Source organism: Hippichthys cyanospilos, chromosome 10 (assembly GCF_059441005.1).
Source record: "Hippichthys cyanospilos isolate Australia breed blue-spotted pipefish chromosome 10, RoL_Hcya_1.0, whole genome shotgun sequence".
NCBI lineage: Eukaryota > Metazoa > Chordata > Actinopteri > Syngnathiformes > Syngnathidae > Hippichthys > Hippichthys cyanospilos.
In genome coordinates this window covers 8,566,898-8,586,487 of record NC_142378.1, presented here as the reverse complement: position 1 = coordinate 8,586,487, position 19,590 = coordinate 8,566,898, and the positions used below count along the sequence as shown (strand labels likewise).

Sequence of the window (19,590 nt, the reverse complement as noted above, 5' to 3'; positions counted from 1 at the left end):
TATTGCATTGCTTTATTGAAGTACTTAGGGGGATATACGATTGTATTCACATTGCAGGGTGTTAAACGGCAATTTGGGGTAGCGAACAATGAATCAGCACATGATTGCTTGTTGTTAAGAGTGTGCTAAGCAGTTAACCGCACTTAATGGAATACCTCATTAGCACACCACAAGACATGCTAAATGGGGATGGTTTTGTGTCACTTGGACTACATTTGAGTCCTGTGCAAGTGACAGTTCTTTTCCATCGGAGGGTGCGGCCATTTTTGACACTTGCTATAGACTGAAAATGACATTACAGTTGCTGAGTGCTCAGGTAATAATTACCAATTACGACTTACCTCATAAATGACAAATGACCTGACTTGGAAAACAGATGAGCGGTAGAAAACTTGTGGGTTGGCATCGTTTTTAGGTGTGTTTGTAGACCACTGCAAACTAACAATCCTATAGATTGTTCAATTAAAAGTCAATCATTTTTGTGTACTGGATCTGTGTTGGTATTGTATCACATGTACCTAATGATGTGTATTTGCCACTGGGTGGAGAATTCTGAAACCTTTTGTAAAATGCTTTAACCCTCAATTTGCTTCCACCCTAGGGCCACATGTGACATTTTGTTGCAGCTACCTTTTCTGTGTACTCTCACCCTCAAAGAACACACACAATCCACACAGACACACACAGACATACACCGACACATTGAAAATGTCAGCAAATACATAAGCAATATAACCTGTCAATCACAGTGCGTATTGATCGAGCCTATCCGCCGCGTGTGCACGTCTCAAGGCTCTAAGGCTGTCGTTTCATTGCTTTAGCAAATAATAATAATCGAGCTGCAGTTTGTCCTCAAATGAAATATTTGATCTTTGCTTCATTTTGTCAGACGAGTTCACACATGGCTTAGATGAACACACACTCACAATGTTTATTTGCTCATGTAACTCTTAATAACACACAACTGCAAGCACCTGACTGACAATATGTAACTAAATGTTCTCTGATGAAATGTGACTTATTATTATCAGGTGTCATAAATTAGGATTGGAGACGATTAGCTGGCTAGAACCACGTAGGAAGAGCACAGGGAGACTTGACGCAAAGGACAAGAATATGAGGGGGGGCTCTTGCAGGGAGAGGACGAGCTGAGAGATTCAGCATACTGATGGCTCTATGCCGGTAATGATTGCACAGTCACAGCGTCCCATCTCCCCTGGGATGAGAATGCATTATCCCTCAACACACACATGCTCAAGCACAATGTGGCCATGTAGCGCAGCTCAGACAAAGAGCAAAGCAAGATAGAAGGGTTTTGTTAACATAAAAATTGAGATACAGATATGAATTGTATGTAGTTTTTTTATCTTTGAGACACACACACACAGGCACACCCACATAACTGTCAAACACACTAGAAAACGTGCATACAGAGGACTTTGTTTTTAATATTTGCAGAATGAGCTAACTCGAGGTGCAACACAATATCGACAACTAACCGATTCAAAAATTAATCTATGAATATTTATGGTAATCGGATCATCGTTTAGATACCTTAAATCGTCAGACTGCCCAGAATTTCAGTCCTTAGACCTCTATGTCCTCTATGAATGCTGACAGATTATTTTTGTGAATTATCAAAATAAAACATTTGCAAACATATTTACACTGGAACAAAAAATCGCAACATATATACCAATTTTTACAATTATGGAACAAACCGGAGAGCAGACAAAATCTTTTTGCATTGTTGATTTGATAAAATATGCCTTTTTCAAATAAAGGGATTGCATTTAGTACAAATGTAATTAATAATTGACATTGTAATCTAAAAATAAATAATAACAAACAAAATAATCAACAATTATATAGATAGCCACTTTTTGAATATGCCTGATTTATGCCATGTACTCATTCACTACCAGACTTAAAAGTAAAAAAAAAATGTGATGTCTCATTGGGAAGTGGGTTAACTCTTGAATGGGCACAGTGGATGCTTTTGGCCGATAGTCTAAACAGGCAAAACAGCCAAAAGTGTCCGTAAGAGGCATTCCTTAAATTCTAAAGCAACTCTAAATTTCTAATTTCTCCTGGAAATTCTTGCCTGTTTAGGACTTAAAAATAGAAAAATGTGTGACTAATAAAGGCCGTTTTTGCCTGTTTAAGACTATCGGCCAAAAGCACCCAGTAAAGGGTTAATTCAAGTAAGTGTCTACTGAAGGTCGCCCATGTTAGTGAAGAACCCTAACATACATACATTTTATTTTTACTATTTATTTGTCTATGATCATTTTTGCTGCTCAGCATTCAACAAATCTAAGTAAAAAGAGCTGGATCGATATTGACAAAACTAATATTTGTTTAGCGACAAGAGGCGAAAGTCTACTGACCAGAAGCTTGAGCAGCCAGAAGCGTGACTTGTAGTAGCATGTCTTAAAGGGGTTGATGAGGAAGAGCAGCATGAAGCCATAGAGTACAAGGGGGTTGATTTGCATTGGGAGGTAGAGGTACTCCGAGTAGAGACACGACAGGATGCTGAGACACCATAACACACCGAGGAACCCGGCGATCTGCGAAACAAAAAAGGCCAAACATGATTGCGCCACAATAATAATCTTACAGTAACCGGATATGTTTTGAGTCGGACCTCAAACAGGTGCTGGTGAGAAAGGTTGTTACGAGGATTGATCTCAAAGATGAGCACGTGGTTGACTCCCGCCTGTCTCCAACCGTATGTATTAATGCCCAGCAGGAACAAGAACTGGATCAAGAGAAATCCACCCCGGTAGATCCGCACCAGAGGCCACACGTTCTCATAGCGGATGGAAACTGCGCCTGGAAAACATGCAAAACAATGCGTTAAGGAAGCACCGGAAAATCCTTTAAAGTCTTGGACATAGAACTACAAGATCAGAAAATGCAGTTCATTTTTAGGTGGACAGGAGTTTACCTGTTAGGACAAAGGCGGCAGCCAGAATGATGAAGACGCCACAGTAAAGACCCACACGGAAGGTCGTCCAGGCCAATGCAGGCTAAAGCAGCATAGACAAATATTAGTATCATCATAAAAAAAAAGAAAAAAAAAAATCTGTAAAAATACATTTTTGGCGTCAATTAATACCAACAAGTGCGCCAACAAGTGGCAAAATGTGTTTTATAGACGCTATTGAACGCGAAAAATATTTTTGTTATCGAATAATTATAGACAAAAGCGCAACGACACTTTAATTCAATTCCTCCTTCCAGAAGTCCAATGGGAATTATTGTGGTAGCTCGTTTCAGAATTCAGATTTTCTATTCATTGTCACGAACGGAGAAAAAGGTCTTGGCCAGTATGATTGTGCTGCAATTCTGACCTGAGCGGCCCCCAGCGGAGGAACCCGTAACCTCTTCATCGCCCGTTGACGATCCCCTCCCTCCAGCTCAGTGGTCACCAACGTCTGGATGCACAAACAAGGCATCAAAGATTCCACATGTGTTCCTGCCAGTCAGTCGGCGTGTATATGCACACCTCAGTCTCCGTGATGAGCTGTGTGATCTTCTTGCAGGTGTAGAAGGGAGCCACCTCCACGTGAGCCACACGCCAGTCGGCCCCGCGGGAGGTATCCAGAATCTTGTCATGTTTCTTTAAGATCTTACGGAAACCAGTGAAGTTTAAATTCTGCGAACATCAAAAGAGACGCTTGTGAATATTTGGTGGACCCCTTAAATCAATACCAATCCATTTTTTGACACTGTATTTGATTGGAGATTGAATTGAACAGCAGTCCATGGAACTAACATTGTTTTAGTGCATATTTTGCATTTGACATTTCAAGCCAAATAATCGCTCATAGTTTTTGTGAATCGATTAATCGTTTAAAGAGCGAATGTTGTCCAAATGCTCAAAATTTCAGTGTCTTTATCGGAAATATTCTCATTTTTTTTTCCATACTCTATGAAAGCAGACTGATTTATTATCATAATGAATGAAACTGAAAGTTTACAAGCGTTGAAATAATTTAGCTGATTTTCTGACATCACAAACCAATCAAGGACCCAAATCATAATTGTTTTTGCACTCTTGATGTTTTTTTTTTCCTAATAAAATAAAAATGTGTGACTTGACTAGCGAAATTATGATTATTTTTTTAATATTTCAATTAATGAAATAATTGTTAGTTGCAGCACAACTTTATTTTTGGCTTATCTAGAATGGACTTGCAAACCGGTGACCATACATCAGAAATGTCATTCATTATTTACAATTCATGGTTCCATTCAACTGCAAGACGTCCAAGCTGTGAAGGGGCAAAGCAACCCAAGATGGTCACACTGCCACCAATGTTTTGACTGTTGGCATGGCATTCCCTTTATCTCAAATCCACCCCCAAAAACTTTTGTTTTGTCACTCTGTCCACAGAATATGTTTCTTGGCAAAACCTTGTGGCCAACATCACTTTGACAGGTAAGATTTAAATGATTTCTTGATACAACAAATGAGTCATGGGCATAGTCAGAATCTGAACTGAACAGTTTATTTTTTTTGCCGTTCACGTAGAAGTGCACTGATACCTGGTAGTTCTGCAGCAGGATGAGGCTCAGGTAGAACTCACTAAAGGCAAGCTTCAGATCCTTGATGTTGTGGTGTTTGCAGCGTTCCTCCTGCGACAGGTGGAACACCGTCTTGCGTTTGCGCAGCCCGGGCGGAGCATTACTCTCGCGCTGGGCGTCCAGAGAAGCCTGCAGTTCATTCTGCAAGGTGGCAAAGCGTCTCTGGGCTTCCGCAAGCTTTTCTGCAAAGATCAAACCACAGACCGGTCTCCAGTACTTTGTGGGTTTATTACATATGAAATGTATAAGGCCACTTTGTCAGTCACTATTCTCTGTACTGTACTTTCAGCTTGACATTTAGATAGCAAGATGGTAAAATAAAGCTTCAGCTTGACATTGGTGATCCTGATGTATGAATGAATACTGCTGTTCCATTAAAGCAAAAAAAAAAAAAAAATCTTTTTATACATCCTGTCTGCGTTCAGCCCATCTGTTCCAGGAAGCCTGAGCGTGGAGACTATTAGTCTATTCTGAAGTGATATGTGAGAGGAATCATTATGTGGGTCAGAGATAGGTTACCACATGCAGACGCAGAGATAAACGAGGTGAATCTTACGGGCTCGGGATGATAAATGGAATTGAATGAACTCCCCAATGCATTTCTCCTCATGTAAATCCTCGTGTTGGACTTAAATGACCATTTTTGCATGTCCTCTTGTCATGTAGTTAAATCCTGCAAATAATATACTTCATTTTGCTTAATAATGTGTCATTCTTAAGTTTATGCATTAGTTTACTGTATATTTCATTGGATTATAACTGTTTTAATAGCGCTGTATAGTAACACTGAGTGGCTCGTCTTATAAATTAAATGTATAGTTATTGTTAATATCATTTCTGCTCAGAAAATGGATGGTTGGAATGTATGGAATATTACTTAGGGAAGTTTGATACCACTTTTTCAGATCGATACCAGGACAACTCCTCAACTGTTGAAAAGTCACCAAGCATGGGGGGAGATTTTTTGTTTATCAAAGAAACTTGTGGTAACATTACTATATATCGGTATTAGTAATGACTCAAGCGTTGCATACTTGGGCTGGTATCTATGTGGAAAAAAAGTGGTATTGAATAACCTTGGAGATTTGGATCATTATTGTCATTGGCCTTTCTTTAGTTTTTTTTTTTTTTTTTTTCAAGCTTAATCACAACAACAAATGACATGCTAATGAGAAGCACCAGTGTAGCAATGTTATAACTTTTTTAGGCAATGGGCATTTGAACACAAACGGTGCAGCAACACCTGTAACTATCCAATAGAACCATAGTCATTGGGAAATTATTTTTATCCTTTGTTAAAAAGCACTAATACTTCAGTGGCTTACTGGGTCAGTTGTTAAATTTCATTGAGCTTGTTTGGATTATACAGGACTCAGTTGGCCAAACTGTCCTCACCAGAAAGAGCAACAAAATATCCATTGAATTGCAGCAAAAAATAAATGGTTTAACTCCTTGACATTCTAGTTGAGCTGTTATTGTGTATGACACATGCTGGCACTGTGCATTATCTGATCCTCTTGTCGCACACTCTGCATGTCACGTTACCTGGCTTATGCTCTATTGGGACACTAATATTATGGGATGGGCAGACTCAGCACCAGCATGTGACGGGAGTAAGGGGCGTGAGAAAGTCAAGGCTTTGATCCTGTGATGTGCTGTGGGAAAGCAGAATTCACAACAGCTGACCAGGCAGGGATGGGTTAATGAACCCAAACAGACAGGAGGAGGTTGAGTTCCCTTTCCATAATGGAAATTTCTCAGGGAAGTTTATACAGGTAAGAAAAAAAAAAACAGATGGGATGATTTCAGGGGATTTCCTTTGGCTTTTTCGTTCGGTTATGCATGCTACAGACATAGATTTAAGCACAGCACAGCGCAAAAGCTTAAGAGAGGTCACAACCCCTTTCACAGAGTGCTGTGCAGAGAGGTGCGAATGTTATGTGAAGTCAGCACACAATTTATCTCCATGGCTTCACTGCTGAGACTCACTCCCACCTAACTGGCATCAGATAAAGTAACCCAGCTGACTTTTCAATTTATTTCTTCAGTGCTGAGAGGATGTGGAGAGATGGCTATACTGTGTGGTATGAGGATGCAGACATAAAAGGTCTCAGTATTAATGGGTAAAAGTCAAAAGTTGGAAACATACTAGTAGATCTAAAACAAAATATTCACGTCAGTTTCATGTGTATAATGAGATCCAATACAAGAACTACGTTGATTTAAGTGAAACTAACGATCCACCTATACATTATATTATAATTACAGGTGCAATGATCAATGTATCAATCAATGACTAATTGATTAGCAAACTAAACAGAGGCCTAACCTTATCCAAATGCTCAGAATTTGGAAATATTCTCACATAAAAGAATTTGATCACTTCAGCCTCTATCTCTGGTGTCAACTTTAAACAGTCTCCAAAATTCTCTTGGATTAGTAGTTTCAAAGATATTAGTCACAAATGAACACTGTAGAGCATTAACATCTTCACACTTTTTTTTTCTATATAAGACATTCTGTGATGGTCAGGTGGAAGAGTTCCAGAAATGTAATGAAACTAACACAGAATGATGTTTTGTAGAAGAAAATGTTCATAAAAATATAAACAATCAAATATAAAGCAGTAAAACAAATCAAATTATTTAAAAGACGGAATCCAAATTAAAATTAATAAACTAACTAGTAATGTTAAATTACAAGTAGCTTTCTTTTCAATTATCTATTTGATTTGATTTGATTTTTTTAGTAAAAAAGAAAAGATATCACATCTTAACATTTCTAGTGGATGATGCTACCAATGATGAATACCAGCACATCATTTATTAGAGTAGAGGCTACTAATTGAGGAAAAAAATATAGGTAGACAGATGGTTGCTTATATTTACCTGAATAAAAAGTGTTGATTTTCAACAGTTCCTTTTCACAGGTCTGGAAAAACCGCTCTTCAAATTTAGCATAGTATCTCTTCACGGTGTCCTCATCTGTGACTGAAAGGCAAAAAAATGCACGTCAGTTCATGCCTTATACACTCACAAATCGTGAGAAGTCGATTTAAAAATAAATTACAGCAAGGATTACCAAACAAAATTGTAAGAACAATCTGCTATAAAAATATACATTTGCAAATTTGCCCCATTCAGAATGTTAAATAACAACTCTTAGGCAATGTTTTTATTCTCCTCTAATTCACTTATCAACCAAAATAATGTATAAAAAGCACATTCAAGAAGCATGTTTAAAATAAAGGCAGGATTGAAATGTACTCCACAGGAAAAGCTTTGCGCAGGATAAAATAGCAGCAGCATAAGAGCTGATGGTAATGTCACCTCATAAACACTAACCTCATAAACATCAGCTATAATGGAAAGACTGTTCCAAAGAATGTATTTCCATTCTGCAAAGTAATAAGAAAGACATGCCTCCGGCAGTCTGTCAATATCCCCTGCATGCACATATACAACTGGCACGCCAAGCCTGATGAAAACGTATAAAACATTAAACAACATCCTGAAAGTCCAGAGGTTTTACAAGAAGAAAAAAATGATGAGATCCTGCCTTCAATCCTGTAAAGTAAACAAGAAGCTGCAGGAGCAAATACTCCATCGCAGAAGGGCAAATCTAATAGGTTAAGGAAAAAGGGAAGTTCACACAGCAGCTGTAATACAAATTAACCTTTCACCTCAAATGAGTTGTATTCTTGGAGTGAGAAAGCAGCACCATTCTAACAAGATCATTAGTTTAATGAGAATAGTTGTGCAGTTGTAAAATAGAGACAGGGAGCTAGCGATATAATTGTAAATAGCTGATGATGGTCTATGACGGAAAGAAGCTACTTTTAACAGAGGGTCGAAACAATTCATCAAATATCCTGAATAATTCAGAATTTATAAGGGGAAAAAAAACACAATTACTCTCAATACACAAACTGGCTAACACTTAGCAAATGAACAGTCAGCGGCAAACTTGAGCCCACAATAGCAAACTCTTTTTACAAGTCGAATTAACTGACTCCCACATCCCTCACTAGCTCACATCCCCACTTCCTTAAAGCCACAAACACTCAAATAAACAGATAGTACAGTATATTGTGTGGAAGTTAGGGATAGCACCTTCACGTAAACAGGAATAATAACCACACCTTGCATGCTCTTTTTATTGTCTAATAATGCAACATGATGGGACAGATGGCAAATAACCATAAAAAAAAATACCAGCAGAGAAGAGTGCATAGCAAATGTGTTGATAGGGACGATTAGCGAGACTATAAAAATTTACAGAACCAAAATATGAGAAACATCTCTCAATATCAAAACTGCTAACGAGCCTTATGACAGAATAGACATTAATGCTAAATTATGAGATCTCTGACAGTGTGAATAAAGTTGACCATTATTATAGTGAGAGCGTCTCTAACAATGTGAGGCTCAGGCACTAAAAAGCTCGTCAACAACTCCACTCACTGACCTTTGGGCCAGTTGACGCGCTTGTAGAATTAGTAAGTAGCTGACGGAGTCAATATGCAATAACAGAGTGACTAATGGGCCAGCTTGCTATTTTGTATTGAAAAGGTTTGAACGATGGTTGCTGCTGTTAATTGGCACAAAGGAGGAATCTCTGATAAGTGTTCATATTCACAGGGATTTTTAAAAAGTAGGACAGCAGGAAATGGCTAAATATTGAGTTTTAAATGATATGAAGTAGTCCCTTGCAATGTGATGCTAACCCATTCATTCATTTAGTTTCTATATCACTTGCCCTGCTCATTATCGTCAACGTTTCCTCCTGAAAAGCCTGATGGTCAGGGACGAACTGGGAAAATATTTGTCGATTGCGGGGGACATCCATCGTTCACCGACGTGGCAAATGAATGTGCAAGGCCAGCAGCTATTATAACTCACGGAGTCATTTTATTTAAATAACTTGATTTCATTTAGATTAGATTGCTTATAACATCTTAATTTTGCATTTGTTGAAAAAAAGTGTAAAGTAGCAGTTGATTTGACATGAACCTGGCTTCCTAGAACCCATTTGTAAGTAAATTTAGACTATAATTGATATATCTGTGTTAGGGACGCAAAATACATGTCAAGTAAATTTAGACTATAATTGATATATCTGTGTTAGGGACGCAAAATACCTGAAACATTTCAAAGTATGGGAAGTAAGAAGGAATTTATAGGAATAAAAAATCAATTTACATGTTAAATTTGTTAATCTTCTTATATATAAATTCCTGTTCAAGGCCAAAATTTAAAAATTCCCCGAAATTTTGCAACCCTGTGTGGTGTGAAATTTCTTTCATGTCTATGGGGGGTCTTGACGTTTGGGGAAGATTGCTTTCGATCAACCTTCAGAGCCGGTGAATTGATTTCTAAGAAAAGGCCAAGTGGCCGTGGCCCCTACTGAACACACGACCTGACATTTATTGGCAGAATGTTACAGTCAGGACACAATATTATTTTATTTTCTGGATGAGAGGAAGAGGAAACCAGAAACAGTAAACTGCATTTCCTGGATCAGTTATGGAAGAATTCATACATTTCCAACCACCTTCCCACATGAAGGCTATGTAAGTGTGAGCGAGGAAATTGAGGATGAAAGCTTCATCTCTCTGTTCTTCTGCTGACCTCAGGACACACAGTGCGCACAGGTGTGTGTGTGTGTGTGTAGATTTCCCTTGAAAGAACAAAGGCGACCGTCATCTTTGAATCGGCGCACGGGCCCCCGTTATGGTCTCGCTATGGTCTCCTCAGCTGCTGCGTGAGCACGCATGAACATCCGTTCATTACTTGGTCTCAGCTCAGTTCCCGTAAATCCAATGAAATCCAATCACCAAAAGTTTTAAAATTCATGCAGTGATTACCGCGCATGGCGCATCTTTAATTGAATCAACTGAGTGTTTCGTGTAAATGTCACAGCTACTATTTCGGCTGCACACCATGGCTCCTTATTAGCACTCATCTGGCTGGATGAGATTTAGTTCCATGTGCAACACCGAAGGGAGGTCGCCAGTTTGAATGTTACTTAATTTCTTTGGAACCGAATATTATGAAATCTGATAGGAACCAAAAATTACAAAGCAATCTAATCACCAGATATATGAAAGATGCATTCTCGTTCTCATTACATTGGAATGCAGTCATAAGTAAATTCATTTTCGCAGGCTGAATGAATGAAATGTTGAATTAAAAGAGTGACGCATGCAGTATATAAAACAGATTCATAAATACTATAGTTTATGTGCTTATTAAAAGTCTGAACATTGCATCTTGATTAATATTGTGTTTTTGGAATATGAACTAAACAACAAAATGTGCCTGTGCCTGTTTTTGTTCAATTATTTTTCTCTTCAGTTATGTAACATGAACAAAATCACATACAATGCAGATTCCGCTTAATTTGTATGTTGCAAAGAAATTATTAATCTGAATGAGAATGAAGACGAAAATATCTCAATTTTGCAAATACTGTAGTAAAGGTTTTTAGCAATTTGTATGGAATGGAATGCCTTGGTATTTGTTTCCTAGTGTGCATGGACATGTGACGGTGTTGGTGTGTGTGCGTATGTATGTGATGATGATGAAGAGTCTCAGAGGGGAACTATAATGGTTCTGTCCCTCAAAGGCTTTATTGTGACATATATCTTTGCCTGCTTGCTGTGTGTACTGTGGTGACAATTTAAACTCACACACTCCATCTGACGGCCGTCATCATGTTTTCTTCATATATTACTGCCTGTGCTCTGACCTGTGTTCACGTGTGTTTTTGTGATGACCCTAAATTTGGATCAACTAAATCCCAAGATTACCTTCAGCATATTTATTTACACTAACACTTTTTAGGGTCAAATTCTGTGAGTCAACTTTGACTTATTTTTTTTACTGTATTTAAGTACAAGGGTATTTCAGGTGCATTAGAATTCAAGACATTATTATATATTATTATATTATATATATATATATATATATATATATATATATATATATATATATATATATATATATATATATATATATATATATTATTATATTATTTCAGATCAGTGATTATCAGTGTATTAAGCATTCTTTTATCAATGTTTGTATTCTTTGTAATTGGCAAGTCAAGTGTAAGAGCATAAAAAGAAATGTAATACAGCTTGCAGGCAGATGCAGCACATAAACACAAAGAATTGAACAGAAAAAAACAACTCTTGACTTGACCTCCAGTATTCCCAAAGCGAGCCAGTTGTAGACGGCACTGGCCTCCCTCTCCACTCCCTCCCTCGCTCACCCCGTCTTCTGTAGATTGTATAAATAAATGATGAGACAGCTTCTCCTGAACCAAACCACCCCCCACTACACCCTCAAAAAATACACACTTTATCCCCAGGTTCTTATATTTCCATACAGGAATTCTGTCACATGACCCCATCTCTCTTGCAAATAAATCCTTCATGTAACTGCTATGACCTCCCCAGTAAAATGATTTCCGAACATTCTGGAAAATAAACAAATTAGAATTTAAATTAGAATGGATTTCTTCCACTTAACTTGCCATTATTTATTTGTCATTTATAGGCACTTGATCATGTTTGCACACTTCTAATTCTCAATTGGTTCCATGAGCATTCAATATAGATTAGGATTCACATATTTGGATTCAACTGACTTATACAAATGTTGTATTTAGTATAAGGGTTCGGTCAATTAAATACCATTTATCAATTTGTGGTGGGTGGAAAAATGGCATTTATATATCTCAGTCCTGCAAAATGAAATGACGTGCTTGCAGACACTTACAAATTGTATATCTCACCTCCATTTACTGCACTTTATGGCATCTCACTATGTCATGAGGGCAATACTACCGTCGCCAAGGAGGCCATTCCATTATCATTGCCGTGCCAAATCTCGATCCTCCCTGCACACGCACAAGCAAAAGATAAACTGTGCTGCAAGAAAAAGCAGGACTGACTTATCTCTAGTCTAATATTAACCTACTGAGTGCATAATATATCAAAATATATTTAACTTAGCTTCCTCCACTGTCGGGCACTAAAGAAGAAACAAACCCACCACCACATAAAACTCACACTCCCACACCCTTGTTCTTTTGTCTCATTTTTTTTTTTTTAACCACCAACTCCCGTTCGGCCCTGCAGCCACAATTAAATCTTCCAATCACGTCTGCGATGCAGGCCGGGGGAGCATTAGAAATGCACACTCACAAGAGGACAGGCAAGACCGCAGGCAGGCTCGGGAGCCGCGTCCCCCCGGTTCTTCTTATAGTGTACTCTTTATAGCTGCAGACTGCAAGCTCAGCAGGCCCCAAATATCAACCGGCAAAGTAAAGTGCAAACAACATCACATGCTCGCCGCACTGTGAGACTATTGAGCTCATAGCTGCATGTCTGGTGTATGTGGGAATGTGATACAGGTGGTGCATTAGCATATGTGTGCAATAATCCACTTACTTTAGGTGCCCGTCCTCAATGGAGTCACACACCAAATGAAAAAAAAGTGCACAAAAATTCTAAGAAAGAACTTTTGTTGGTGTTTTATTGTCACAGCTTAATGGGCTAAATGACAACGTTGTTTTCAACAAAACGTTTCATCTCATTTATAGTATACATGCCATTTATACATGAAAACATACACAATTAGGCAATACAAATAATTGATTAATACTTAATTCATGATAGACGTAAAGAAATTATTGTTGGGTGTCAGGACATAAGCCAGGTTTCTAGGATCTTGTTATAAAGCTGTCTTTTGTCCTTTGCCTTTTCGGTGTAAAGTCTAAATAAGCATTTTTTTCTGCTGACATGCAATAATCGTTCACAAACACAACAGACATGGATGCATGACCTAATAATGTACACTTGATGAGAGCAGAAAGTCAGCAGGTTTACTGGAGAGCTGTTTGACATGTAGACAAAGCTTTTGATAAGGTTAAACTAAGATAAAACTAAAATGTAGATAAATATATGAAGAAATGCTGGCCTGGACTTTAATCATATTTCTCTTTTGTCTACTGCATTCATGCTGATTACTTTTGGACCAAACTTTTGTTCAGCCCTTTTTAAAAGGAAATAAACTCAAATAAAGTGCAACATGAGGAGCTGAATTTGGAACCAGAACCAAATGGGAAAGAGTGGAAAAGTAGATTTTTTTAAAAACACAAAAATCCAATCTAGCCAGAGTTCGCACCACAAACTAGACTCAGAAACAAGACTTCGAAATTGGCCTAAAAGACTCCAAATGTAGCCTTGGAAACTAGACTCGGAAAGGAACTAGAGACCCTGAGAGCTGTGCCACAACAAATGTGTACTGTTGCAATCTCAGGACCAATTTTCCTAGTTCAACTAGTCTTTTAATGTGATATTTAAAGCCAATATCACATTCCCTCACAAGGCTGCATGGCTTGGATAAAACAGACTAAATCCCTGTGACGGCAGCCAAATAAATAATGGAAGATAAGCATCAATGTCACAGTGAGCGAGTTCAGGAATTACACAGATAGGCTACCCCATTGAACATTCGTTGAAGAAAATCCAATCTCAAACGGACCAACCCTGATTTTAGGAAAGGCATATCCGCCACTGCCAATCTTTATGTGTATGAACACTCACCGGCCACTTCATGAGGTACATCTAAAAAGTCTTATTCCTATTATCTGTACAGAGATTAAAATCAATAAATAAATGGAAAAAAAAGAAGAGAAAGATTCTCTGTCGGAACAATGAGTTTGCATTCCACACTTATTTGCCCAAGTATCTGTGCAGTATATTTGCAAGTCTCCTACTTGATATAAGTGCATGCGACAATATGGCGAAACAGACCTCAGGAGGCCGCATAGCAGGTTGTTCTCAGCTAATTACGCATTGGTTCACCGGGCTGGAAAAATGATGCTTATAGGAAAGGAAATCAAATTACTTAATTAGTAGAAATTTACAGGAAGAAATAACGCTGACCTGGAAGATGGAGAGGGAGGAGAGTCAGTCACAGAGGTCATTTTCAAGGAGGGTGTGAATTCACAGGCATTTCACTGAGTCTCCAGCGATATTTTAGACTCTAAAAGATACATCTTTTTACTCAGTGGTACAATAACTTACATTTTATTAATTGTTCGAAATATAAGCTGATTTTTATTTCAGAATCACGAGCAAAGATTTGCATTATGAGGGATCATTCATGGCAGTAACATTTACAACAAATAGGCATGAAATGCAAACTTCAAGCTGTTTATTTTTACGTTTGAACATTAAATGAGAATAACAGCTTGTGTATTTAACCAAACTGTATAACTTTTGTGCAGACATGAGCTTAATATTAACACACAAGACAAAATGGCGTCAACTGGCTGATGAAACTAGCATGAGCTTAGACGTTGTGGTAGTTATTACTCTGAACACAAATACATGTAGAAAGACACTACAACAAGACACATTCTGTATATTATTTATCCTCTGCGTAGAACGACAAATATTCTTGCTGCAATATACTTAATTGTGAAAACTTCTTTATGAGGATCAGTTTAGACAGAATCCATTAAAGAGTTTTTTTCTCATTAACCGTGGTGGTCTATATGGTCACGCCTCATTAAGACTGCAATAATGTTTATGTTCTGCTCTCTCCACAAACATAATAATGTCCACCTTGTCTGCGGCGAGTGCATACGGGGCGCTTCATGTCTCATTTAATCGTCAACCTACACTGTCATCCTTTGTCCTGCTTTTTGTCACACACAATCCATGTTATCCACCTCTTCCTCTTTTCACTCTATCTTCATCGCTCAACTGTCCTGGTCTTTCTGCTCCAGCGGGGTTGTTAAAATGAGCCACACGCGACCAAGTGGAAGTGATGAGGGGGCTTTGCTGGACCCGCTGCATTCATACGGAAAATAACAGGAGCCTGTCGGCGATGAGAGGCCGCAGATGAAGTCGTCAAGGTCACCTGACTCTAGTTCACTTTGCATTGCACATCTACATACTGTGGCAACACTCATTCCACACGTATAATCTCATCCGATCAAATACTGCTGTATTAAAAATGATCTTTTTGAAGGATTTGCACAAATTTTAAGGAAAATAATCATGCTTATTTTATGCCTTGGTAATTTGGGGGAAAGCCTCTGCTCTGAATAAAGGCATAGAAATTAAAACATCTTTTTATTCATCGAATAATTACCAAAATAATCAATAAGAATTAATCAGGAATATAATTGTTGGTTGCGGCCCTACTTGTAAATTAACAAGAAATTAGTTACTTCAATTCAAACCATGTGTAGCAACAGACTTAAACACTCTAGAAATAAAGAGATTTTAGGCAAATATTTCCCCATTTGGTATATGAAATGTTAAAACCACAGTAGTGATTTTTGCTGCCTGAAATGCCATATTCAAGGAAGCATGTTTTGTTTTAAAGTGATCAGTAGGAACAACAACTGTAATTTCTCATTTACGTCTATTGAACTGCCTTAGGGATGTAATCCAGCAGGTTTCGCTAGCCTATGTGGTAGCCACTAACTTTTAAGTCTGCGCCAATCACTGGCAAAATGCACTGTATAATAGAATGTAAGCGTAATTAATGTGATTTTATTGAGGATTTGTCATTAGCATTTAAACTTTATTTCAGGACAATGTAGTGTTGTTGATGCCAATGAGGAGTGAGGTGAGCTGTTATGTAGCGACATGCTGCCAGGTTCTACTTCAAAATAAATGAGAAATCGGGGCATTAATGTCCATTTGTGATTTGTTTATTTTGAAGTTGGCTTTTACACCCTGTGGATGGTCTGTAACTGCCATGCTTAGCATCAACACTTGTTGCTGCTGTCAGCTTGATTTGTCCTTGACAGTGTACACTAAATAAACGTGTACCCAAGGCAGGAAAAAAAAAATGCTTGTGGTACTCAAATTACTTGAGAACTTGTTTTGCCTTCAGTTGAAACTATTTTCAATAAGATGCAGTGCAGTCCAACATCATCACAACATACGTAGCTATTGCATACTTAAAACTGGGGCTTTTGCAATTTTACCCTTCACATTTAACAGAACTTTTTCAGTGATTTACAAGCTTGTACTTGCACTATGCGCCATTAAAAAAATGTGTGAACAAGTATACAAATGACAAGGCTGTGCTGTTGATTGCACAGCCTTGCATCATTTCTTTTTGCTCGGATCATAAATATGAATGACGAAAACACACCACTGTTGGTATGATATGAAAGATGTTCGAACAAAGGATAGTTAGTGGGCATAGCATTCAGATTTTGTGTGGGCTTTTTGAAAAGATCTCACAAACTTGATGAATGGAAAAAGGATATTAACCATCTCAGAAATAAGGTGCCATTAGATACTGGAGTAGACTTAATGAAAAGGTTTCTCTCTACGAGTACAAAATCTAATAGAGAACGAATGAATGTGATAAAATCTTAATACAAAAGAAGCAAACGGTGTAGGAAAAATGCGTCCTCGCTGACCTTTGGAAGGAAATGAATATTTAAGGGTAATACATGTGAACACGGTTCGACTATTGTGGAGGAAAATTGGTTCTTCAAAAAAGAGAAAAATCACAAATGCACCTTGCTGTTTTTTGACGGCTATAATAACAGACAACCACCTGGTAGGAGGAAAATTGCTCCGCTCCATTTTCTGCAAAAACGATCGTGTATCTGCGAGAGTGCACTGAAACACATGCATGTTTGAGTGAAATGTGTGTGAGTGTCCCTTCCTCTTTTTAACGGGCTGCTTGGCCGCGAGTGACATTGTCATTATCGACACCCACCACCCCCCTCGTTCGCCTGAATCCCGTAGCCATTAGCAACCAACTACGGGAGTTGGCCTGGCCACTGCGGCAGCCAATCGCCGTCACATCGCTGCGTGGCTGTGTGCTCGCATGGCAATGAGCAGGTGTTCCCGCGTCTGGACACGACACTTTGATAAAAAAACATGATTGAATGTGTTTGTGCTGATTATCGCATCAGATGCAGCTTCAATGATAAAAGGTTGTGAGATTCAATCAAATTGCGGTAGTGACAAAACAACAGCGTGAAACGTGACACTTGTAATATCAGACATGCTGAACACAAAACTGCAGGCCGGAAGAAAGCGGTCAGCGTGGAGTAATCAATAGCCGTTGATTAAGCTTGCTCAACATATTGCATTCCGTGTGCCTGCGAATCAATAGTTAGCTTTCTGATTGGGCCTGCGTGTGTGTGTGTGTGCTTCGTGTATGTGAAAATCACAAAGAAGTGGAAGAAAAGAGCCGTCGACAGCACTCGAATGTCAAATGCCCCTTTAAAATCACTACAGTGACCGACTACTGGCAACTAATAATGTTGCAATTGTGTTTGTCACCCTCCAATCTTTTTAAAATCGATTATCCTTTGGAATATTCCATTAAGTAACCAACCCTCCATTTTCTATTTTTAATAATATACTAATATTGACCGTGACTTGGAGTGGGTATAACTATTCATTATTTTTTATCTTCTATAGATATAGAGTTTTAGCCACAAGCAAAATTTACTGTTGCTAAACGTTTAGCAATCACAATTAGCAAGAGTGTGCGAACAATTTCCCTTTTTGGTCAACAAACACCAACTACAATTTAGTTCATATTCATAATATTATTTGTGCATTACACATCTAATAGTGTCCTCAAAGTCATTTACAGATGCTTTTTCAACAATATTCCATGAGAGTGCAGCTGCTTTCTCTGTGGCTGTCATCAGCAAGAAAGGTCCGTGTAGACCAGTGGTGCAAACATGGCTCTGGCAGACAGATATTTTCTGTCGACATATTTTTAAGTTGAATTACCCAACTTGGTCAACCTTATTCCCAGCCCTAGCTGCAATTAATGATTAGTTTAATAATTAATATTGATTGATCAATAAATTGAAATGAAAAATATTTTCATCCCTTTATTTAAAAACACTACAAGTTCTCAATTGACTGAGTACAAATTAAAAATGAGTATTTATTAGATTATTAATTTACTGGTTTGGTCCATTTTATCAATATTGTCAAAAATGTTATTGTTTTCCAAAAGTAAAAGCAGATGTTTTTACATTTATATTTTTCATTTTCTTTTGTATTGTGTTTATATGTACTGTTTATATGTTCAGATCAAATCAATTCAAATGTTTGTAAATACTGTATCTTATTTTGATTTCACACAATTATCAGAAAGAGGATTAAAAAGATCTTCATACATTTATTGTCGAAAGGCTGAAATTCTACAGATTTGGACAATTTTATCCTCTAAATGATTAATCAATCCATCAAAAACAATGATGTTCTATTTGTAATATTGACCTGTTACATAAATAGGGCAACACTCTTGTTGCTCGGTGGCACAGAAACACGAAAATCCTTTTACACTGAATGCCCCACTGGGATTGAGTGTGTGAGTGTAGCCTAAAATCTCTGGATCAGGTTATGAAAAAATGTCATTGGGAAAGAATCTGACAACTAACAAATGTTGTGTAGTAGCATCACAACGAGAAATAATCTACTTCCTGAGATTAATAATGATCTCTGGAGGAGCACTCTTTTGCTGCAGGTGTGTGTGTATAGTGGCGGACAAATAGCACTTACTGTGAAACCTCAATTATGCTAATAAGGCATTTACCGTGAGTCCACAGGAGCTCGGCGTGATTGTGTCCATATGCATTTAAGAACACCTACGCAAAGTGAGCATGTCTTGTGTCTATGCGTGTGTGTGTAATAAATCACATGTAGCTAGATTACGGGCAAGTGGGTGAATTTAATCAGGTCCATAATAAAAGCTCGTCAGGCTGATGGACAAATGTCCCACGGGAGTCAGACCCCTCAAAGCAGCACGGTCCGGGACAACCTGTCACGTAATGCATCCACCCCCCCACCTCATTCCAATCGTATCTCATCTGTCATCAATGGCTGAAACCTTCTACTAATCCCCTCTGGTGTCCCAATGATGAGAAGAATCTACACATGGTGACTCTTGGCGGACACAGGGAGCCCTCATGTCA

General features: G+C 38.2%; 1 protein-coding gene across 3 annotated transcripts in view; it reads right to left on the bottom strand.

Annotated features, from left to right (window-relative positions):
- xpr1a (xenotropic and polytropic retrovirus receptor 1a) overlaps window positions 1–19,590 on the bottom strand; it is a 69,897-nt gene that overhangs the window by 12,282 nt on the left and 38,025 nt on the right. For all 3 annotated transcript variants that reach the window (XM_088426359.1, XM_088426357.1, XM_088426358.1), the window contains exons 3-9: window positions 7,482–7,583; window positions 4,555–4,775; window positions 3,512–3,661; window positions 3,357–3,440; window positions 2,951–3,032; window positions 2,648–2,835; window positions 2,391–2,570 (exon numbers count right to left, since the gene is read on the bottom strand). In XM_088426359.1, coding sequence (XP_088282485.1) covers window positions 2,391–2,570; window positions 2,648–2,835; window positions 2,951–3,032; window positions 3,357–3,440; window positions 3,512–3,661; window positions 4,555–4,775; window positions 7,482–7,583 — 1,007 coding nt within the window. The remainder of the gene's footprint in view (window positions 1–2,390; window positions 2,571–2,647; window positions 2,836–2,950; window positions 3,033–3,356; window positions 3,441–3,511; window positions 3,662–4,554; window positions 4,776–7,481; window positions 7,584–19,590) is intronic.